The sequence below is a fragment of the Tenrec ecaudatus genome, chromosome 16, assembly GCF_050624435.1.
Source record: "Tenrec ecaudatus isolate mTenEca1 chromosome 16, mTenEca1.hap1, whole genome shotgun sequence".
NCBI classification, from domain to species: domain Eukaryota; kingdom Metazoa; phylum Chordata; class Mammalia; order Afrosoricida; family Tenrecidae; genus Tenrec; species Tenrec ecaudatus.
This window is the reverse complement of record NC_134545.1, coordinates 41,673,931-41,699,167: the sequence shown is the minus strand read 5'-3', so window position 1 is coordinate 41,699,167 and position 25,237 is coordinate 41,673,931. Positions and strand designations below refer to the sequence as shown.

General features: G+C 41.9%; 1 protein-coding gene across 3 annotated transcripts in view; it reads right to left on the bottom strand.

Moving 5' to 3' along the window:
• The window catches only part of KCNMA1 (potassium calcium-activated channel subfamily M alpha 1), a 992,499-nt gene that overhangs the window by 48,904 nt on the left and 918,358 nt on the right, over positions 1-25,237 (bottom strand). For all 3 annotated transcript variants that reach the window (XM_075533804.1, XM_075533802.1, XM_075533801.1), the window contains 2 exons: positions 13,229-13,342; positions 7,198-7,328 (listed from right to left, as the gene is read on the bottom strand). In XM_075533804.1, coding sequence (XP_075389919.1) covers positions 7,198-7,328; positions 13,229-13,342 — 245 coding nt within the window. The remainder of the gene's footprint in view (positions 1-7,197; positions 7,329-13,228; positions 13,343-25,237) is intronic.

The window sequence follows — 25,237 nt, the reverse complement described above, 5'->3', positions numbered from 1 at the left end:
AACTTGGTTCTCCTTTAGTGTTATTTTCTTTTTTTGCTCTTTACACATTTGATTAGTCTGCGCATTTTAATTGTGTGTGTGTGACTGGGTGTGCGTTTGCTTGGCATGGCTGCTCCAGTCTTTGTTTTATTTCTCTCTTTTTCTTTTCCTCTCCTGCTCTTTCCTTTCACAAGCCACTAGCGGCATCCAGGTCACTCCCCTCCACTTAGGGCAGTTCCCACCCACATTTGTTGGCTTTACATGCATCTGGGGAGATCCCACCAGTCCTCTTCCATACACAAGGAGTAGAGGTTTCTCCCCTTCAAACAGTGGGGGGAACTTCAGCCTAAACCCTGAGGCCCTACAAGTGGCTTGAGGAAAGTCCTGCCCACAACTGGTGGGGCTCCACGCTACTATGGGAACATCCACCCAACCTCCAAGGTGATCCCTCTGACTACAGTAATTCTCCCTGCCAGCTAGTGCCCTACACCAAGGAGGCCACACCCACACGCCCTCCTTAGCACTCAATTTGCAGAGGGAAATACCACAGGCCACCCAACGTGCTCCAAGCACCGTGAGGCTTACTTAGAGATCAGCCAGTGAAGTGATGCCCTCGTGGGCCCACAAAAACGCAGCCAGCATCACAGGAGAGGACTGTCTAACTCATTTTCCAAATAACAAAATACTGGTTGGATAAGGACCCCTCGGTATAGCGACCAGCAAGAAGTTTGTAGAACCACTCATAAGAGTCCCACAAGAGAGAGCCCAGTGCAATTCGACTCTGGGAGATGGCTACAGGCTCATCTAAAACAACACATAATCAGTAATCAGCCCTAACAGCCTCAACGAAAAAGCAGGAGAAGCATAAGATAATGCCGGAAGAAGTGCTGAACCTAACAATGTGCATAGAAGAAGCAGATGTTGATATGCCACATAAAAAAACTTTCAGAATGCTGCTTGGAATCATGCAGGATATGAGGGAAGCATTATATAAAAAAGGATGACATGATAGGGATATACCTGACTAAAAAAATGAAAGATTTGTATGAGGAAAATTGTAAAACACTACTATAATAAACCAAGAGTGACCTCAACAAATGGAAGAACACCCCATGCTCGTGGACTGGCAGACTCAATATAGTAAGATGTCAGTTCTACCCAAGGCACTACGTAAGTTCAATGCTATTCCGACATGAACACCGCCATCCTCTTTCAAAGAACTGGAAAAACTAATTACCAACTTCACATGGAGAGGGAAGAAGCCAGAATTAGTAGAGAACTCCTCAAGAAGAAGGACAAAGTAGGAGGGCTTGCTCTATCTGACTTTAGCACGTATTATACAGCCACAGTATTCAAAACAGTGTGGTACTGGTATAACGACAGATATTCAGACCAATGGAAAAGGGCTGAAGACCCAGAAATAAAAACATAAGCATACAGGCAACTGATCTTTGATAAAGGGCCAAAAAAACATCCAATGGAAAGCAATAAATGGGGCTAGAAACAATGGATGTCTACCTGCAGAAAAATGAAGCAAGACCCTTACCTCACTCCACGTACAAGAATAAATTCAAGGTGGATCACAGACCTTGAGATAAAACCACAAATAATTAGGGCCACTAATGAGGGAATTGGGACAAACCTGAGAACCTTTGCATAGGGAATACATAGGCTATCAGAAATAAGGAAGGATACAAACACAGAAGAGTCAAAAATAGACAAGTGGGATATACTGAAGATAAGTCACCTGTGTGCACCAAAAGAATTCACCAAGAGAGTAACAACAGAGTCCACCCACTGGGAAAACATCTTTAGCAATGACACATCAGACAAAGGCCTGATTACTAAAATCTACAATACTTTGTAAGTTTACAATAAGAGAAAAACTAACTGCCCACTGAGGAGATGGGCAAAGGATCTGAACAGAAGTTTCACTGAGTCTGAAATCCGAATGGCCAATAAACATATGAGAAAATGTGCCCAATCATTAGCCATAAGAGAAATGCAAATTAGAACAACTATGAGATACTACCTAACACCCTCAAAGATAGTCCAATTCAAAAAATCAGAAAGCAACAAATATTGGAGGGACTGTGGTGAGATAGGAACTCTCATCCACTGCTGGTGGACCTGTAGGTATGGACAGCCACTATGGAAATCGATTTGGCGATTTCTCAAACAGCTGGAAATTGAGTTACCATATGACCCAGCAATCCTTCTACTGGGCATACACCCAGAAGAGGCAAGAAACAAACCACGACCAGACATCTGTGCTCCAGTGTTCATCATGGCACAGTTCACAATCGCAAGGAGTTGGAAACAACCCAAATTTCTATCAACATACAAATGGATTTAAAAAACAGTGGTACATACAGACAATAGAGTACTATGTGTTGCTAAAAAACAGTGATGAACGCATGAAGCATATCACCACATGGGAAAGACTGGAGGAAACTATGTGAAGTCAAGTAAGTCAAGCACAAAAGGACAAGTACAATATGAGTCCGCTGAGGTAAGTTTATATAAAAAAAGAAAAATGCAAATGGAGCACAGGGAAAAATACTATATACAAACACTCCTGGGATGAGGTCCAGGTAGTATGGCAGGGACAGACCAAATCCAGGGGTACATATAGTAGCCAACTAAATAGGGGTTGGGGGAAGGAAAGGGGAAAAAAGATGTGTGGTGGAGAATAGGGCACTGACCCACCCAAGGAGAGGTATTGTTTTTGTCTCCGCAAGGAAAAAGAGACCAGACTTAAATCTGGTGTTCCGGGATGCAAATGCATTGTGCCAGCAGGGAGAGGGGAGTCAGTGCAGGGGCCTACGGGCTTGGCCCAGAAGAATTTACGTTAGAGGACAGCACTGAAGCTGCAGCTACGGGAGAAGGACAAGTCTGATCAGAGTGCACTGGGAGAAAAATAAATGGGAAGGAAGAGAGAGTGGAGCACAACCTGGCCCATCAGACCTGGAAGCCGATATCCCTGGTCCGAACAACCAGTGCACAGAGTGGACCATATGGCTGATCCCACTATGAGACATGACGTCCCTCGCTGGCCCATTACCCTACGGGGGACAACACTGACCTGGTCTGACCCTGTGATACCAAGGCAAAACACTAAGGCATACTACAGAGCAATGGGGGGAGCAGAGCAGGGAGTGCTCCTGAGGGAGTACAAAGGATAGATTTTGGGAACAGAGCGTCGCACCCCATTGGACTTGAGTGGAGGACACATCTAGAGGTCAAAAATCAGACCTTGATCTATTAACAGGTTTTTCTTTCTTTTAAAAAATTTTTTTCTTTTAATTAATTTATTCTTTTCTGGGTCATTGGTCTTCTTTTTTGTTGTCATCATTTTGCTCTCTTTTGTTGCTTTGGTTTGCCATGCCTTGTTTTTTTGGTGCATATTATTACCTATGCAGATCTTTCTAGATAAGATAGGCTGGATAAACAGTCTGGAAGAGAAAACAATGGGACCAATGGTTCTGGAGGGACATGGGAGAAGGGGAGGCAGGGGAAAGAAGGTGGTGTTGACCAGCCCAGGGACATCTGGGGTCGTAAAGGCTTGCAGGTAAAGACATAGCCATCTAGCTCAAAAGCAACAAAGCGCACATGGAAAAAGCACACCAGCCTGTGTGACCATGAGGTTTAGAAGGGACCAGGTATCCAGGCATCAAAGAACAAAAAATCATATCATTGTAAATGAGGGTGAGTGCAGACTGGAGACCCAAATCCCATCTGTAGGCAACTGGACACCTCCTTACAGAGGGTCACAGGGAGGAGATGAGCCTGTCAGGGTACAGTGTAGCAATGATGAAACATACATTTTTACTCTAGTTCTTAAATGCTTCCTACCCCTACTATCATGATCCCTTACAAATCCGGCTAGACCAGCGGATATACATTGGTGCAGATAGGAACTGCAAAAACAGGGAATCCAGAGCGGATGATCCCTTTAGGACCAGTGGTGACAGTGGTGATACCGGGAGGGTGGGGGGAGGGTGGGGTGGAAAGGGGGAACCAATTACAGGGATCTACATATAACCTCCTCCTTGTGCAACAGACAACAGAAAAGTGGGTGAAGGGAGACATTGGACAGTGTAAGATATGACAAAATAATAATTTATAAATTATCAAGGGTTCATAAGGGAGTGGGGAGCTGGGAGAGAGGCGGGGAAATGAGGAGCTGATGCCAAGGGCTTATGTGGAGAGCAAATGTTTTGAGAATGATGAGGGCAGCCAATATACAAATGTGCTTTACACAATGGATGGATGGATGGATTGTGATGAGTTGTATGAGTCCCCAATAAAATGATTAAGAAGAAAAAGAAGTACAACCAGAATTCTCCCTAGAAGCAAAGATTATATGACTTCATTTTATGTACTTTGGGCATGTTGTCAGGAGAGGCCAGTCCCTGGAGAAGGAAACCATGTTTGACAAAGCAAAGGGGCAGCCAACGAAAGGAATATCCTTACTGAGATGGACGGACACAATGGCCGTAACAGCGAGCCTAAACATCGGCACACTTATGAAGATGACACAGTGCAGTGTTGCCTTCTGCTGTGGGTTGGAACCAACTTGATGGCACCAAAACAACAACAACAATAACAACAACACCTGGGACAATTGGATCTCTGAACACAGAAAAAAATGAAATAGGAATCAGAGTTGATGCCACACTGTGGTAGTGACATCATCTGTTCTCAATTTGAGACGTAAGAGTGAAGTGGTAGAGTCTAGTGTGTCAATCAGGCCACATCTTGATGACCTCATTTGGAGCCGCTAAGGAGGTAAATAGATCGCCGGCAGTGAGGCATTCACACACTTCCTGTGAGCGTTTCTTGTTGCTGGAGGAGCCACATGGAGACCAACACCAGTGCTGAGATGCTGCTACTGCCACTGGATAGACAAGATTTTCCACCCACTGGCCTGTGATCTCCCTGTATGCATCATCATTGTATGTGTTGCTTGAGTCTTAAGAGGAATTTATAGATTGGTATCAAACATATGGGCTAATATTGGACTTATGGACTTGCTCTGAACTGGGCTAGGATGTTTTCTCAATATTCAACTGCTCTTATATATAAAGCTCATTCTTATACACAGTCAAGTAAATCCTATTGAGTACAATTCTACTTTGATACACAGAATTGGCACAATGGAAATGAGTTTATTATACTTTAAGGAATATTCTTCCCAATTAAAATCCTAAATTATCAGAATTTTCCTCTGACCAGGTCAATGCTCACTTCAGTTCTCACATTTTGGAAGTATAAGTTTCTTACACTTTTGAAAATTTATACTGAAATGTTTTTTGATAATCCCTCTACCTCCTTCTCAACAGCATGCTTTATGCAAGATTGGTTTTACTTTTGGGTGTACTGCAGTCCCTGGGTGGCAAAATAAGTAGCTAAACGGCCAGTAAAAAATGCTCAATGCCATTAGCTATTCAAAGTCAAACTCACTGACATCACATTGCTGCTGGCTCATAGGAACTTTGAAGGCAAGGTAGAACTGTGTCTGTGGATTTCCATAACTCTGAACTCTTTACAGGAGTAGAAAGCCTTATCTTTCTCCCACCATTAAAGAGATTCTAATCAAAATCACAATGAAATGGTCAATGTAAAATGGTGCCACCACTTTGAAAAAGAGTTTGGCAGTTAATTCACAAGTTGCGTATAGAACTACCATATGGCCCCGCAATCCAAATTCTAGATGTATATCCAGAAAAAATGAAAGGAAAACCACAGAAATCTGTACACCAATATTCAGGGAATTTCAAAATAGTCCAAAGATGCTAACAATAGTGTGATAGGTAGGTTTATTGTGCCAACCTGGCCAATAACATATGGGATTAATAAGGTCGCAGTTTGATTGGAGGGCAAAGAGATAAATGGCTCGACAAGCCCCACCACTCTCTCTCTCTCTCTTGCTTTCTGGTGATTGGACCAGCACTTTGCTGCTTTAGCTATTTCTTTACCTCAGCTTGTGAGATACACTGCCTGTGGGACAGCCAACCCAGGAATTGTGTTGCTAAGGCGTGAGGTTCTTTTGAGACCTGCTTCGCCAAGCTTCTGGTATATCTCTCTCTTGAGCTTGAGGGTGTCAAATCCTGTCATCTTGGATTGCTTTAGTTTGATATCCCATCTGGCCTGCTTCGCTACGTTTCTGAGTTGCTGACTGTTGGGGACTGCCCTGCTGTTTGCTATCTGCTGCCTGCATTTCTCTAGGAAAGTCTCAGCTGTCCACTTTCTTGACTTTGGACCCAATAGCTATTGTGAGTTGAAGGACTTCCAGTATATTCACTATTCCATGGAAGTGATTTGAACTGAACCCTCTGTACTGCTGTGTGGACTTATTAGCTGTTGTATCCCATTGTGTTGTATCTATCTATCTATCTATCTATCTATCTATCTATCTATCTATCTATCTTTCTATCTATCTATCTACATAAGTGCCCTGGTTTGTTTCTCTAGAGAACCTTGTTTAACACAAATAGAAATGTCTGTCAATAGATAAATGGATAAACAAAATGCATTATATACAATGGTGCTTCAAATAGGTTGCAAAATAGAAAATGGAATTAAAAGACAATGGAATTTTTCCAGGAACTTTGAAGCACCATGGTATGTACAAGAGACAGTGTTCAACCACAAAGAGAAATGAAGTCCTAATGCATGCCAGAACACACACAAAGGTTTGTAACTTGAAAACATTATATTTAGTGAAGTAAGTTAGTCACAAAAGTAAAACAGTATATGCTCTCAAAAATATGAAATAAGTGAATATACAGAAAGCACAGATTATTAAGGGTTACGAGGTGTTGCAAAGAAGATGAAGCAGAAGTGTTTGCTTAAAAGACATTAACTTATTATGTTATTGGTGGTAAGACAATCAGAAAATAATTACAATAATAGTGACACAAAATCAAGTATGTGATCAATGTCACTGAATTATACATGTAGAAGCTATTGACATGGAAGATGTTTTGTTATGTATATTTCACCAGACTATGAAAGGTCAATTAAATTTTGTATCCTGCTAAAAATCCTATAGGGCAAGCCTACTTGTTCACCCATAGGGCCACCAACTCAATATTTGGTGTGTGTGGTTTTTTTTTTTAGCACAAGCAATAGCACAGTGCCTCCATGACTGGAGGCACTCCATCCATGCATTCCCCAGACATTGAGTACATAGGAGGACAGGGGATGACTTACCGCACTCATGAGGGAATCCAGGACACTGACGGCAAATGCTGTCCCACATGCAAATGGCTGTGTAAGGTACAGTTCTGTGTCGGGGTCATCGTCATCATCTTGGTCCAAAAACTGAACATTAGTGTCATTCACTACAAAGAGTGTAAAACAAGAATTAGCCCCCACCACCACACTCAGACAGCTAAATCCAAGAGTGATCAGGCTACTAGTTCACAAACAATGGGGCTATTGGGGCATGGGGGGACATGGGAGAAGATATAGATGGCTTTAGGAGTTAGGTCAGTGGGACTCAATGGATGAGTCCTATGATTCTTTAAGTCAATTCTGGGGCTTGGAGAGCAATGGATTCAAATAGGTGCACACCATGGCAGATTGTGGAAGACCACCAGATAGCACTGTGGTCAGTTCTCTGATACAGTTTGGCTTCATGAAGGCAAAACACCCTGGAGCAGTTTGGGAGATGAACATATTTTAATCATGAATAGCCATGCTGGACCAAGAAGTTTAGCCACAGAGAATAGCAACTTATCCAGCATCGAGAGCAATGAATTGGACCACACAAAGGCAACAAAGCAAGGAATTAACTGTCAGGCATGGCCCCTGCCTGCCCTGGGGACTGACCTTGATAGAACCTAGGGTCTAACAGGCTCTGCTAAATCCAAAGGAACCTCCAGGCAAAGTGGATCCCGGGCTGTCTCTGACGGCTTTATCACAACGACTTGCTCTCCTTGAGTAGCATAAGGATGCCCACATTCTCCCTTTCTTCTTATGAACGGCTCAAGCTTTCCTGGGATTTGGTTAAGCAGTTTCAGCATTTGCTGCTGTATGATTGCCATGGGATGATTCCCCGGGGACTCCTCGGGCATACACATACAGGCTAATTGGTTGTCTTACTGAGATGTCTCTAGCTTATTAAAAATTAAATGCCGAATTAATGTCCATCCCTATCTTGGCTTCAAAAATGATCAATCTGCAGGGAAGGCAATGGTAGGGGTGGTGTATGGAGGAGGAAGATATGAGGATCATTGTTAACAACGTAATAATTTTACTTTGAGGCAAAAAGTAGATTAGATGTCCCCTTTCACATTCCTATCTGACTGTACAAACGCAAACTTGTGTTTGTTTATCTTAGGGAATAGAGTAAACGATAATTGGATAAAGAACTAGGCACAAAATTATTCTTAAGTGACATCATATTGTTTCCCAAGAGAAAGATTAAAATAGAGAAAATCTTTGCTTCACACATCCACAGTTTATCGCATCTGAGTTCCTGTTGTTTCTGCAGCATTCGAATTACAGACTACTGGATGGAGACGTGAGTGGTGCGAACATTTAAGGAACTTGCTGCTAACTTAAAGGTTGGGGGTTTAAGTCCACGAAGAGCCACCTTGGTGACAAGGCCTGGTGAGCTCCTTCTGAAAAAGTAAGCCCTTGAAAATTCTAGGGAACACAGTTCTACTCTAACATACCCGGGTTGCCAGGAGTCATAATGGAATAGGTGGCAGCTGCCTATGTAAAGCTTCTATGTCTAGAGTATGAAAATTTGGCTTCTAATCCAGAGTCCATAGCCAATTCCCTTGGGGAAAGAAAGGGGCATGGTTATGGGACCTAGTATTTAATGATGTTTTTGTTATGTTTACTTATTATACACTTTAGTTTCTCTAGCTGTAATATTGAGGGAATAACAACAGTTCTCTCATAAGGTTATCAGGAGGCTTATCTGAAATTGTGCCTGGTGACCTTGGCTCAGCACCTGGATCACACTATACTCTTGATAAATGTTAGTTCAGATCACCATTGCTCTCTCACATGAATGTTCCAGTGACCCACTACTACACTGTGGAAATCTTCAGCTTCCTTTTGCCCCTCTCAAGAAGTACGAGGATTTTGCTCCAGGATGCTATCAATGGCAGCTTTCGCTTGCCTTCCACTTACCGAAGGGCACATACGGCTTGGGCTTCCTGCCTTGGGGTCAGAAAATGGACACCTGAGACCGTATGCAGAGGAGGGCTTTAACAAATTATTTGTAGTACCCGATGATGCTGTTTCTACAGCACTCCTGCAGAAGTAGTGTATTAACTAGACTTATTATTAGATTTGTTACTAGATTTGGAAGGGGAGAGGCTCTAAGTAAGGAGAGCTCACTCTAGGCTTCCAGTGAATTGGGGCTTCAGGCAATGGGAAAAGAACTATCAGGTACCAACCTGGGCTCAGTTAAAATCCTTGTATTGTTCTGAGATAGTACCAGAGACACAGCAGCCAGTGTGTCTCAAAAATCCATTTCACAGACCGATAATAGAGTGGAATGTTTAGAGAGGATAAAAAGGAGTTGATACATGAATATAAGATATTAGTAATGGGAGAAAGAGAGCAAGGGGAGAAGAGAGCTCTCTAGAATTCCTGCTCAATTTCTCTATAAATCTAAAACTCTTCTAAAATATAAAGTCTACTTTTTTTTTCAAAAAGGGGGGCAATAAAAAGAAACGATCCCAAAACACCTGTGATCAAATACCTTTGGGGATATTTGAGTTAAATAACTTGAAACAGTTTTCTGTCTTGTGGAGCTTTTAAGAGCCTATGCGAACCTCAGTTGGGCATTTCCAAATAGATGATGATTAGAACATGCAATAGAGTTTTAAAATTTTGCTTGGCATTGGTATTCTCTGCGTGTATGTGTGTGTTTAATAGATAAGCTCATTGAGTTGACGCTCTTAGAAATCTAATTCTTTTTGACTGCACTCAGAATTAGAAGCTCTCTGAGAAGACAGACACCATCATTGAAATGCACCAATTCTTCCCCAGTCTTTGCTAATCATCGTTCAGCTTTCACCTGCATATGAAGCAACTGAAAATATCACAGGCACACTTTAGTCCTAAAGTGATATATTTTCTTTTTTTAACACTTTAAAGAGGTATTTTGCAGCAGATTTTCCCAATGAAATATGTTTTTTGATTTCCTGAATTGATGCTTCCATGGGAATTGATTGTAGATCCCAATAAAACGAAATCCTTGACAACTTAAATCTCTGATCCAAAGATCACGATGTTGCGTATTGGTCCAGTCGTGAAGATTGCTGTTTACTTTTATGTTGAAGTGGAATAAACACCAAAGGCTGTAGTTTCTTATCTTCCACAGTGAACTCTTTCAAGTGTCCTTCACGTTCAGTATGCAAAATCATGACGTATGTGTATCACAGGTGGCAACCACGTCTTCCTCGAGCCCTGATGTCACATTCTTCTTCATAGCATCTCGCTACTGTGTCATTTGCGGAGCATACAAATTGAACAAGTGTGATGCAAGTATGTGACTGCGATACACACAATTACAGATTTGAAACTCCACAGTATCTCTTTGTTCTCTTGGAATGACTGCCTCTTGTGCTATGAACAGGTTCCACATGGCCACAATTTAGGGTTCCGAAATTCCTGTTCTTTGTGATATTATCCAGACTTTGTTATGATCCCCCCAGCCTTTGCTTAATCAGTAAAACAGCTGTGGTGGTCAAAGGTGGTAAGATCACAAGAGAAACGGAGCTGAAGGCAGAAGCAAAAGTTGACGCGAACACATATGGAAGGTTCCCTCCAGACACAGAAGTAATCTGGTGAGGAACGAAGGTTTCAGGAAATTCGATTGCACTGATGGACTGAATTCAATTGTTTACAATATTCGCCATTAGTTGAATGTGTGAATTGTTGCTTCAGATTTGAGGCACGCCAGGCTTTAAAAGAACTCCATCCACTAAAAACAAATTAAGGTGTTTTTGTTAGTTGTGGTAGCATATTGCTTCTAAAAAGACAGAAAAACACGTTTCTGACAGCCACGCCTTCAAGACGCTGATATAAGTTGCTGCCATGGAGAAGTTGGGATGGATTTCCAGATAGCTGTAAATTCCCCGTAAGTTTCCTTGATCTCTTATGGTGCTAAGATTCTGAAAAGAGCATCGCAGAAGCCTAGGCAGCTAAACAACTCTTATAAACATGAGAAAAGTACTTTGCCCACAACTGGAAACAGGAAATGGTATGATACTCCTGACCTGTGTGAATTTTGCCCTGATAAATAGCTACAGCTATAATAATGCAGTGCTGAATGTGAACACGTGTGTCCCTTAGTTTCTAGACGCCTCTCAGCAAGATTACTGTGTTAAAAGCCTGTTCTCTTCTTTTGAAATATATTTTGGGGCCAGGAAAACGGAGTGTCTGTTTCATTTGTGAGCCATTTGAAGGCAGCTGCTCCCTACCTCTCTATTCACCCCTCCACCGAGTAGCACTTAACTGTGTCTGTTTTGAAGATCAGTCCCAAGTCCTGAGACCCATAGCTGATGGGTGCCTTTCACGGAGCATTAACCAAGTCGTGGGGAACTGGTCAAGGGCCTGACAAATGCAGCATCGCCAGAGGCCTTTATCTTCCTGAGAAAGCCACTCGGAATCTCTCCGTGAAGGGTCAGGACCATAGGGTGGGCGTCGTTGTGCAGGGCTGGGCCTTGGTTGCTGTTAACCACATCCTCTGAACCCAGCCTGAAGCCTGGATTAGTAGGAAAAGGACCCCTAGGACCTGGCTGCTTTATGGCTTCAGGACTAGAGATTTGGGGTGGGGAGGCCTCGTAAGGAGAAAAGGGGCCAATAAAGTCAGAATAAAGTCAAATAAACAGCTGGAAGGAAGGAATGGTCTTAGGTTTCTTTTCTTAAAATTTTTATACTTTTTCTTTGACTTCCTCTGAGGGTTGTGAAGATGTGCTGGTCAAACTGACAGTGTGCTGGGAGAGGAATAGAAGGGGAGAAGGCAGGAGAGCAGGGGAACATGTGAAGAAGAAGATAAAAAAAGTCCAGGCCAAGAAAATGAATTAGAACAAAAGATGCTTTGGAAACAACTGCCAGGTCAGATGGGTGTGATCAAAGGTTTATTTTTGCTGTTTGGGGGGAAAATCATTAAGAAAGGCCAGAACAAGACAGCCGATTCCAATCAGAGCCACAAATAAAACACATTCAAAGCAGTGCCATGAGGATAGCCGTCCTGTTACAGCCAGTTGAAAAACAAAACAAAAAGAAAGAAACAAAACAACAACACAAAAAAGATACAAACAAGCAGATGATACTTGGAAACATCACCAACAGAACAAAAAGAGATGCTTTATGTGAAGGAAAATAGTGCTTCTTACCCAGTTCGGTTATCATTAGAATGTGCGTCCCACTGTTTTTTTCCTGATTGACTGATACCAAAGGCAACTTGCCTGGTTTAGCTAATTGGATACAGCATTTAAGGATTGGGGAAAGGGGGTGGAGGAAAGTGTAGAAAGAGAAAACGAGTGAGGGAAAATAGCGGAAACATCCTAAAGTCAACGGACCCACGGCCATTTGTCTTGGGGAAAGAGGGGCACTGCCGTTTTGCAAGTTGACACATCCTAGTGGTGATGCCATCGACATGTTAAATGCTGAATTCCATTGACCAATGATTACCGTCCTCACAGCCCCATCACTTTTCAGTCCAGAGGGACATTTTCTGAAAATGAGTGCAGGCTGAAAAGTAGTTCAATGAGCATAGTTTAAATGCAGAATTATTACTCGTTAAACCAATGCTGTTGCCAAGTTCTTGAAATGACTTTGGCTTAGACTTGAAGCTGTGTACATCAGTGGACGCTTCCAGCCATAGGAGTGTTCCAGATAGAATGCTTAAGAGTGGTTCTTTTGGTGGAAAACCACCAGAAAGAATCCACGGACTAGGTTTTCCCCACCTCCACCCCCTCCCCTAACTCATGCCCCAGTCTTCACTCCATCATGTCATGCTCCACTGGAAACAGTGACCAACATGAAGGAAACCATCTATTCATTTCAGAGGAATGATAGATCAGTTTTCCCTTTGGTAATCTGCCATGCTTCTACCCCTTCCGTTCCCCTACTCCTACCCTTACCCTCCTCCAAAACAAACTCCATTAGAGACCGCCCAGGCTGTAAGAGCTAGGAAACAGACTGGCCTCTACATGTCCTGCATGGAAGAGACGACAAAAATTCTCCCCAAGGTCTGCATTCACCCTACCTAGTTCCGTGATGATGGGGATATTGACCCCAGTCGTGATGGACGGTTGGCGTAACATCCCATGAACTGGACTGTTGTCTGGAGAGGACCTGTCCATTCCTGGAGGTGTGAACCCTAGTGGGAAAAAGAGAAAGAGAAATCAGAAATATGGAGCTCTTAGAAACAATCAGGAAGTATAAACAGAGCCCCAAATATGTAGCTCATGTGTTGTTACCTGTCAGTAATTCATATTCCCAGGAAAAACTATGATGAGCTAATTATTTTTTAGAAAGACAAAATAAGACTATTAAAAAATTCCAACTCACTTTGATAGTTCTCTTAAAGTCGAGATTCTACTCTGATTTTTTATCCTGCTCACAGAGTTTGGTTTCCTTCTTGCTCACACCCAGGAGATTTGTACCTTTCAGTCTCTACAAAGTTAGATTAGCCCATGTGACATAAGAAATAACTCTGGACCATGAAAGTGACCAGAAGTAATGAGTATTGTTTCTGATTCAGGTATTTAGTGCTTATACCTAACTTGCCATATTTTTCTTCTCAAGAACTATCACAATGGAAACACAGGTCCTAATAGAGATGCACAGCTGACCAGGACCCCCAACCATTTGAGTGAGAAAAAAAAATCTATGTTGCTTTAAAACACTTAGATTTAGGGGGTTTCTGTCACCACCTAACCTATTGTGCTATCTGAAACCAATGATTACTTATCCTCTTGCCAGTCAGTGAATTAGGGGTGGGTTTTTGACATATTTTGGTCTGATGGATGAGAGAAGAAGTCTGCTAGAGGGGCCTTGAGCACACATTTCCTTGCTCTTAAGAAGACGCATGGAAAGAGATTTTCTTAATCCACTAGGCTTTGTTTTGTGAGCCATTAATGCTTGGGTCTGGCGGCCATGTTGCAATTAGAATGGATACTTGCTGAGGGCAAAACTAATTTAATGATACCAGCTGTGGTCATTACAGAATCTGTTGTCAATTTGAGACTATTAAGAGTGAAGAGGTGGAGTTTAGCCTTTCAATCAGGTCAGAGCTGATGACCTCATTTGGAGGTGTGAAAGAGATAAATAGCTCACAGAGGCCAAATACATTCACTCCCTGGGAGACATTCCTGTTGATAAGCCATGTGGAGCTATGCTGATGGATCCTTAGCCCTGGAGCTGGAGGAGCCACTTGGAGACCTACGCTAGCACTGAGATGCTTCCACCACCATTGGATCCAAGGACTTTCCACCCACTGACCTGTGATCTTCTTGCATTCAGTGGCTGCTTGAGTCTAAAGAGGGATTTATGGACTAGGATGGACATATGGGGTAATATTAGACTTATGGATTGATGTGGACTGGTCTGGGAAGTTTTCTTAATGCACAGTTGCTCTTTGATGTAATGTTCTCTCATACATATATATGAGTGTCTATGAATTTTTTCTCTAGTCAACCCAGACTAACACACTAGCTAATTTGAACCATTAAAAAACTGTCCTTGAGCTCTTGAAGTGATGATTACAGTTCTACTCTGTAACACACAGGATTGTCATATTTCAAGGCCTGCTCAATGGCAACTAAATATACATACGTATTGGCTGTAATTTTTCTGGAAGTAGATCAGGCCTTTCTTCCACAGAGCCTTTGGTTAAGTTCAATTTGCTCACCAGGAACCTTCTAGTTAGCAGTCACTTGAGCCACAAGTGTGTGTGTGTGTGTGTGTGTGTGTGTGTTTAAGTCAAACCGAGAAAGCAAAAGTCATCCTTTATAATGGTGGATCCACTAAACTCCCAATGAGTTCAACTGGACATCATAAGGTCGATTTGGACACAGGAAAAGTGGGAAGTAGCATGCTTGGGTTTTTGTTTGGTAATTTGAGCTTCTGTGCGTCTCAGGCCCAGGTCCTAAGTGCAAAGCAGGGTGAGCATGATCCAACCACAACTTCAAGCTTAGTGATGGCTTAGAACATCACAGTGAGGCTGATTGATTTCCTCTTTTAGGATGTACCCAGAGACATAGAATGCCCTAAAAAGTATGAAATTAAATACATCCAACATTGTCTCTCCCTTATATTCATTTACTCAATGCTGGCTGGAAGGTCCCATGTGCTCCCCCCACTCCCAAGGACAGGCAGATAAATACCCACATTCACTACTTTTTCTTCATTGTGCTTCGTGTCTTGCTACATGGGTTTATCAATGAAGGGACATAGAAGTACAAAATCACTTGCAAAATTTCGTAGGACAAAATATCAAGTAGATAATATGACCAGATTTTTGACTCACTCTCCAGTAATGGGGTAAGATAGGACTGGATCTGGCATTTTGGGAATGTGCGAAGCTTTATCTAGCAAGAATGAAATGGCAGTCGGTGCTCACTAATTGCCTATTGTTTTGGAGACACAGAATGGATAAAACACTAGGAAAATATGAAGAGAGTTTCTTATTTCACTCTCCTATATATAAACATCATACCATTGAGTAACATCCTGCCATAAAGAAAAACATGAAGTTTATTCCATAATTCTGTCTTGATTTTAATTAATTTTTAAATTCATGTACTGTGACCAGGGTATGTCCTATTGAATGAACATATAACACCCATCTTTCTCAACCTAGAAAGGTGTGTTTTTTCAGCCAATTACCTTGCCAAGAACACACATTTTAAGTGCTAGCTGTGAAGTGTTCACTATTCCTCTGGAAGAGTGAAAGGGAAGACGAAACTGCTTTCATCAGAAGTTTCATTCAAAAGCATGAAAAACTGTTAGTGACAGCTGTGCAGATTCAGTGGATCTAACGTTTTTGAATTTCCCCAACTTGACAAGTAAACACCTTAAAGCGGTCATGCTATATGCATAATGCATAGCCTGTATTTTGACATCCATCATCAAATGGTGACTTGAGAAAATATGGTTTGTGTGTCAAGGAATAGCACCCATAAAGCACGGAGAAATGCAGGTCACTGGGTATTAGGAAAACTGTATTTCATTACAGAATCTACAACAAGTCTTATTTTATGTTAAGATTCCATTTTCAGCTGTGAAAAGGACTCAATTCTTCTGCATGAGACATTCATTTTGAAATGACATGCTTGCCTCAGACTCCTGCTCATTTTGCTTTCATATTCTATTTTCCTCTTTGGTCATCAAGAAGCCTGGTTCAACTAGCATTTGTAACTGACAAACTATACCGGTGTCCACAGACATCTCTCTGTGGAAGGTCTTTTGCTGTATGCATGGACCCAAGGGTAGTGCTTCCGTTGGGTAGAGGACTTTAGTATGAGAATGCCTCTATTTCACTGCCTTTCTAGCCTCACACTCTACAAAGCTAATTATAAAGGCTATAGAAATAGACTTTATGACTTTCCCTTGCATAGTGTTGTATTAAAGATCGTTAGAATTTATTATGATTGTTTGTTTGTTTTCATTATGGGTCATACTGTGGCCAAACTGTAGTTTGAAAGGACAAGGCTGACCCAGATCCCCTAAATGACTTGGAGAGAATAGAAACTCAGGTTTCTTCCATCTGATGGGATGGAATTATCTGGTCTTTCATGCCACTTGATGGTATCTACCCCGTTCAAATGGAAGGAATGAAATGACAAAGTAAGGTATTGTAATGATTGTGCAAAGACCTAGAGTTAGAAAAACGAAAAGGAAAGAGACACGTAGCATATCTTAAACTGAAAAGACTAAAGAAAAAAATTCAAAACTTGAGTTGTAATATTGAAAGATTCTATGGGGAAAATATTGAAGTATGCAGGAAGCATCAAAAGAGGATGGGAAGGCTATTCAAGAGACACTGTACCAAAAAGAGCTAGTTGACATTTAACCATTTCAAGAGGTAACGTATGATCAATTGCCAATGGGAAGGAATAAGTCCAAGCTGCACTGAAGGTATTAGCTAAAAACAAGGCTCCAGGAATTAGTAGAATACCAACAAAATGCTTGAAAAAAGCTGATGATAGGGAACAAGGGATATCACTGATGATGTCAGATGGCTCTGGGTTGAAATGAGAGAAGACCAAAATGACGGCTACTTGTTGGCTATGCTAAGGTATTTGACTGTGCCGATCAAAATAAAGTAAGTAGCCTTGAGAGTAACAGAAATTCCAGAACACTTGACTCTGCTCATCCAGCACCTTTACATGGGTCAAGGGCAGTTGAACAAATAGAATTAAGGGAATACTGCACGGTTTGAAATCAGGAAAGGTGTGTCAGGGTGGTATCCTCTCACCATACTTATTATATGTGTATGTGGAGCAAATCATCAGAGAAGTTGGATTATATGAAGAAGGATCAGCAGCAGGACTGGAGGAAGGCTTATTAACAGCCTGGGATATGCAGATGCCACAATCTTGCTGGCTGAACGTGAGCAGGGCTTGAAGCCCTTACTGATGAAGATCAAGGATTGCAGTATGGATTGCACCTCAATGTAAAGAAAATAAAAATCCTTTCAACGGGACCAATGATAAACGGGGAAAAGTGAGGTTGTCACGGATTTCTTCTTGCTTAGATCCACAGTCAGTGCTCATGGAAATCGCAGTCAAGAGATCAAATTGAGTAAATCTGATATACAAGGCTTCTTTGAAGTCTTGCAAAGCAAAGATGTTCCTTTGAGGACTAAGGTGCCCCTGACCCAAGCTCAGGTTGTTTCCATTACTTCTTATGTCTGTGAAAGTTGGACAATAAATATGGAAGCTTGAAGAAGAATTGACGTATGGTGGTGAAGAATATTGAAAATACCATGCGCTCCCCAAAGAACCAACAAAACTGTCGTGGGAGAAGCACAGTCAGAACACTGCACAAGGATGAGGAGACTTTGTTTCACATGCTTTCACCATGATCTCACAAGAGACTCGTCTTGGAAAAGATCACCGTGCTTGGTAGAATACAGTGGCAGCAAAAACTATGAAGACCCTCAACTAGGTGAATTGACACAATGGCTGCTCTCATGGGCTCAACCATAAGAAAAAAACGCGAGGATGTCACAGGACTAGTAAGTTTACTGTACAGAGCATCATTATGATTCGGAATCGACTTGCCAGCATCTAACAACCCCATCCATCACCGCAGCAGTTGATAAAGGGAACAGCTTTAAATAGTCTTGGTCCCTGATTGTCTTGTCTCCTTCCCTCCCATGATATGGCCAACTCTGCAAAAAAGTTGACATCTTTGGTTGAACTTTATTAACTTTACGCACAACAACATTCGTTTTGCATGTAAAGGCTACTAGTAGATGGGCTATAATCCAAGGATCCTAATCTCCAACTAGTGACCATTGAAAGTGGGAAACACGCTTTCCATTAGTTGAACAAATGCTCCATGAGTTAACTTTAGAAACATTTAAATCGCCAGAAAAGATGACCAAGAATGTCAATGTTGGAGAAATAGAATGAGAAATCCTCATTAAAATTCAATAAATCATATAAAGCCCAAACTCTCATCATTAGATGTATCCCTAGGTCAGTGGTAGAATTCTCACTTTATGGGCAGGAGATTGGGATCCAATTCCTGGCCAACGTACCTCCTGCACAGCTATTACTAATGTGCTGCTTTGATGCTAAAGAACTTTCAGCAAGACTTATAAAATGCATTCAGAAGAAAAGCCTGGTAATTTTATTCTGAAAATCAGTTAATGAAAGCCCTATGGATTACAATGGTCTAATCACAAGAATGGTAGCATTTCCTTCCACTGTATAGAGAGTCACCATGAATCAGGGGTCAATTTGATGACACCTAACAACAGCAGCATTCTCTTCCCTCAGCATGAACTGGGAGTCAAGTTTGTGCCTGACATATATAAGTGGAATGTGTAAGTGTTTGGGTTTTGAAATCAGATATCTTGGGCTCAACTATTGGCTCACTTCTTATTAGCATGTAACTCTGGGCACTATGTGAAATTACTTTAAGCCTCGGTTTCTTTATCTATAAAATAGAAGTACAGGTAGTTCTGAGTTATACAATAGGGTTCTAATCCAACAATTCTCTTAAAAGGGGGTGGTGATATAAGTAAAATACTGCTCTCTTTTTCAGTTTTCATTATCATTGTCTTTTATTAAAATCCACTACTTGTCTGTCAGTTTGTTATACTGTGGTGGCTTGTGGGTCGCTGTGATGTTGAAAGTTGTGCCACCAGTATTTCCAATACCAGCAGGGTCAGCCAAAGTGAACAGGTTTCAGCCTAGCTTCCAGAGTAAGAAGAGACTACAAAAGAGGCTGCCTACTTTGGAGGAATCAGCCACTGAAAATGTTATGGCTAGCAGGTAACATCATCATAAGTGTAGAAAATATCCAAATTGTCATGGATTTCGTCCTGCTGGTACTCACAGTCAATGCTCATGGAAGCAGATCCAACAACACATTGCATTGGGTAAATCTGCAGCACAACACCTCTGTAAAGTGTTGAAAAGCAAGGATGTTCATTCAAGTATGTGCACTCCAAAGATGAATATCAGGCCACACAAGATGTGCCCGATCCAAGCCATGATGTTTTCAATTGCCTCCTACACATGTGAACATTGGACATTGACTAAGGAAGATGGAATAAGAATCAATACATTTGAATTATGGTGTTGGTGAAGAAGGCTGAATGCACCACGAACTATCAAAAGATCAAACAAATCTGTGTTGGAATTAGTATACCTCGTTGAACTAACTAGAAGATGTACAAAAACAAAAACATTCATTGAGTGGCATGCCACTACCCAGGAAATATCTGTATCTCCCACAGGGAGCAAGCATGAGAATAAAATGAAATGTTGAATTAAAAAAAATTTTAGTACAATTTTGTACATTTACTTTATGTCTGGTTTGAAGCAAATACTCAAAACGGATAGCTACTGATAGGCTTATCTTAATTGGTAATCACTAAATGTTTAATGGATTGTTAAAGCATCCATTACCACCTCTCTTCTCACCTATGGGGAAAGAACTGAGGTAGCTTTGGGTAGATTTTTACATTACTATTTAAGAATTTACACCTAAATAAAACCCTAATAAAGGAATAAGAAGGCAATTAGTAGTATGATAAGGCTTGGTAAAAACATCGTATCATAAAGAAGAGAGATTTTGGTTATGAAGATGGATATAATTTTTAACCTATGTTGAAAAATTAGTGGTCAGAATTAATCTAAGAAAAATAGACAACACTAAGGGCATGCAGCAGAGCAGCAAGGGGAGCAAAGAGATGAAGTCCCTGGGGAATACCAAAGATAGACTTTGGAGACAGAGTGTGGCACCCCATCAGACTCGACTGGAAAACACTCATAAAGGCCAAAGAACAGACCTCGAACTATTTATAGTCTTTTCCATTTTTGTCAGTGGATTTCTTTTTGTTGTTGTTAATATGTTTTTGGGTTTTCTTGTTGTTATTGTTTTGTTGGTTTTAACTTCCTGTGTTGTTTTGCTTGGCTTTGCCTGGTTTTTGTGCTTATTAATGTCTCTGCATGTCTATCTAGATAAAATAGGTGGGATAAGCGATTTGGATATCAAAAGAAAGAGACCGATAGTCCTGGGGAGTGGGGCTGGGGGGTATGGGAGAGGGGAGGTGGGAGAAAGGAAGGGGTGGGGTGAAACCAACCCAGGGACAAGGGAAAAACAAGTGAACTAAAATCAATGGAGAGAAGGGTGTAGGATGCCTAGTGGATCTTAATCAAGGACAATGTGGCAGCGAGGAATTGCTAAACCCAAATGAAGGCCAAACATAATGGTAGAACAAGAAGGAAGTAAAAGTAAATAGAGAAAATAACCAGAAGGCAAAGGACATTTATAGAGGTCTAAATACAGGCACGTACATATGTAAATACATTTATATATAACGAGTGGAGAATAGACCTATGTACTTATATCTGTATGTTAAAAATTAAGGTTGGAGGTGGACACTGGGCCTCAACTCAAGTACTCCCTCAACACAAGAACACTTTGTTCTAATAATCTGGCATGCTGTGATACTCACCTTCCTGACACGATCACTGAAGACAAAATGGATGCATAAGCTAATGTGGTGAAGAAACCTGATGGTGCCAGCTATCAAAAGATACAGTGTCTGGGGTCTTAAAGTCTTGAAGATAAACAAGCGGCCATCTAGCTGAGAAGCAACAAATCCCACATGGAAGAAGCACACCAGCTTGTGTGATCATGGTCTTTTTGATGGGATCAGTTATCAGCCATCTAAGACCCAGAATAAAATCATACCCAATGTGAAAGGGGAGTGGGGGGGCATGGAGTGGAGACCCAAAGCCCATCTGTAGACAATTGGACATCCACTCACAGAAGGGTCACAAGGAAGAGATGAGCCACTCAGGTGCAATGTAGCACCGACGAAACCCACAACCTTCTTCTGGTTCGTTAAAGCTTCCTCCTCCCCCACTATCATGACCTCAATTCTACCTTACAAATTGGATTAGACCAGAACATGCACACTGCTACAGGTAAGAGCCCACAACACAGGGAAGTCAGGATAGATAAACCCCTCAGGGTCAACAATAAGAATAGAGATACCAGGAGGTTAAGGGGAAGGTTGGGGGAGAAGGGGAATGGAGCATGAGGATCTACATATAACCCCCTCCCAGGGGACAAACAACAGAAAAGTAGGTGAAGGGTGGCAGAGGATGATGTAAGATATGAATATAATAAGTATAACTTATCAAGGTTCATTAGGTGAGGGCGGGCAGGGGAGGGAGGGGGAAGAAATGGGGAGCTGATATCAAGGATTCAAGTAGAAAGAAAATGCTTTGTAAATGATAATGGCAGCTATGTACAAATGTCCTTGACACAATGGATGAATGTATGGACTGTGATAAGAGATGTACGAGCCCCCAATAAAAGTATTTAATAAGAAAGAAAGACTCTATGGGCAAAATATTGACCAATTCGGGAAGCATCACAAGAAGATGGAACAAATACTCAGAGCTGTACTAAAAGAATAGTCGGCACTCCACTGTTTCAGGAGGGAGCAGATGAGCAAGAATGAGTGCTATGGAAGGAAGAAGCTCAAGCTGCACCGACAGCGTGAGCCAAAAACAAGGCTCCAGGAATTGAGGGGACACCCACTGAAGTGTTTCCACCAGCTGATGGAGCACCAGAAGCACTGACTCTTCTATGCCAGGAAATCTGGACAACAGCTACTTGGCCAACTGAGTGGAAGAGATCCATATTTGTGCCCATTCTCAAATTAGAGAACAAAATCACATGCAAGAAAAATGTTGTTTTGATCATCCAATAGTGGTTGCATTGACAGGAAGCTGCCAGAGGTGCGGGCCGGATTTAGAAGAGGACATGGACAAGGGGCATCATTACTGATGTCAGGTGGATCTTGGCTCAAAGCAGAAGCTACCAGAAAGATGTTTACTTGTGCTTTGTTGGCTATGCTAAGCCATTCGACTTGTGGGCAATAACAAACTGTGAATAGTTTTGAGAAGAATCGCAATCCCAGAACACGACATTGTAGTCTTGAGGAATTTGTATGGGATTCATGAGCAGTTGTGTTAACAGAACAAGGGAATTCTACCTAGTTGAATACCTGGAAAGGTGTGCATCAGAATTCCATCCTCTCACCAAACTTGTTCAGTGTGCTGAGGACATCATCAGAGAAGTTGGATTATATGAAGAAGAATGTGGCATAGGATTGGAGGAAGGCTTATTAACAGCCTGCGATATGTAGATGACACACTTTCCTTGCTCAAGGTGAGGAGGACTTGAGGCGCTTGCTGCTGAAGATCAAGATCGCAGCCTTCAGTGTGGATCACAGCTCAATGTAAAAAAGGTTTTGTCGGGGTTTTGTCTTGCTTGGATCCACAGTCAATGCTCATGGTGTAAGGAAAATCCTAATAGGGGATTTTAACTTTTGGAAAAGAAACCCAACACACTGCCTCTCCCATGTGCTTTCTCATTCCCAGAACACATCCCTCCTACAACCCCCTTCCTCCTTCACTAAGGAGCTTGTCTGCCCAGGAAACCCCTGCCTTTGCTGCACTTGTGGTCGTGCTCACGCAGGTAAAGTATAAAAGCTACGCCCATCCAACATTCAAGGCCCAGGTCTACCAGAATGCTAGTTCCCCTGCGTCGCTAGCTAATAAATGTTTCCTCGTTCCTGTCCTCCAAGAGTGTCGCGTGGTCATTCCCGAGTCACGGATTTGCTGTTGTAATGGAAGCAGCGGTCAAGTTTACATTGCATTGAAGAAACCTGCTATACGAGACCTCTTTAAAGTGTGGAAAAACAAAGATGTTACTATGAGGACTAAAGTACACCTAACCCCAGCCATTGCCTCACGTGCATGTGACAGTGGGACATTGAATAAGGTAGACTGAAGAAGAATCGATGCATTTGAAATATGGTGCTGGAGGAAAATATTGAAACGATCGTAGACTTCTAAAAGAACAAAAAAAAAATCTATTTTGGAAGGAGAATAGCCAGAATGCTCCTTTGAGGCAAGGATGGCGAGACAATGGTCTCAAGTACTTTGGACATGTTTGCAGAAGAGACCAGTTCCTGGAGAAGGATATCATGCTTGCTAGAGTAGCAGGGCGGCAAAAAAAGGAAGCCCTTTGACAAGATGGATTGACACAGAGTCTGCATTGTTGGGCTCAAACCTAAGGACGTTGGGAGGATGGACACAGTGTTCCATTCTGTCGCATGCAGACAGGGTCACTATGAGTTGGACCCACTCGATGGCATCTAACAGCAAACAGCAGGTCCCGAGGGGAAGGGTGTGAGTGGCTAAGGGCTCTGTGGGCAGCGACTGCAGTGGAAGAAGCTGGGGGAGACTGCTTGGTAGCTTTGGGGGCAGCCAGCTATCAATTTGAATCCATAAGAGAGGAGGTAAAGGCCTCAATGGAGTCCTCAGGTCGCACAGATAGTTAAACACCCAGCAACTGAAAGGTTGATGGTTCAAATCTACCTAGAGGTGCCTTGGAAGAAAGATCTGGGACTTGGTCACATGACTTGATTCAGCCATGGGAAGGCAGCAGATATGGTGAGATGTGTTTGTGTGGCTCTTTGTCCTCCTATCAAAACCAGGAAAGGCAGTTAGCCAGGCAAGCCACAGCCCCTAACAAGTACGTGACAGATGTGAGTCCATTTACAACTGGAAGGAAAATTCCCCAGCCATGTTCCAGACCTGTGAGCAAAAAATAAATGCCATGGTGAAATGCCAAAAAAGGGAGAAAGTTTCCTTTTCTTGTTACAGTAACTTGAGAGTCTTTATGCAGAGACTTGAAATAAAAGAATTTAATGCGTACATTTGGCTTATTCTAGCAATGGCACAGGAATGCCAGAGACGACCATGTTTTCCTTTTGTATTGATTGTTTCAAGTACCTACTGCATCTGTGCATGAAGACGCCTCATCTAAGAGACACCATGTGGACTCAAATGAACAAAGGCTTGGACAGGATCTATCAGAGAGGATGATTATAAGAGAATATTCATGTGATGTAGACTTGACTATATTAGAAAAGAAAGGAATGTCATGTTTGTTAAATAACTTAAAGCCAAAGCAAGAATGTTCTAGGTCCAGACTGATCAAGCTAATTGAGAATGAAGAAGGGCTTAAAGAAGGGAAGGTTCTAAGAACTAACACTTATTGAGTGCGACTATATACCAAACTCCAAATTCTATTAATTCAATGACTTCTTTGGACTCCCTGGATGGTGTCGATGCTTAAGTGAAAACTTGATCGCTTGAATACACCCAGGAGTGTTTAAGACGACCTGGAAGACCAGTCTTAAATACCCTAAGGAACATAGTTCTTCTCAAACATATAGGGTTACCATGAAGAGGAAATGGCTTCAGTTCTCAAAAACCATTCTATGCATTCCCTTATTTTACAGATAAGGAAGCTAAGATACACTAAACTGAAACAATTTGTCCAAGGGAACACATCTAGGAATTAGCAGACCTCCGGTTTTAACCCAGACAAACTGGCACCTGAGTTTCTCTAAACAACTGCTCCATAACCACTCACAACGGCTGCTTTTTTTTTCTCTAGCAGACTTGCGCTCAGAGGTGTTACCTGGGTCACTTATTTATTC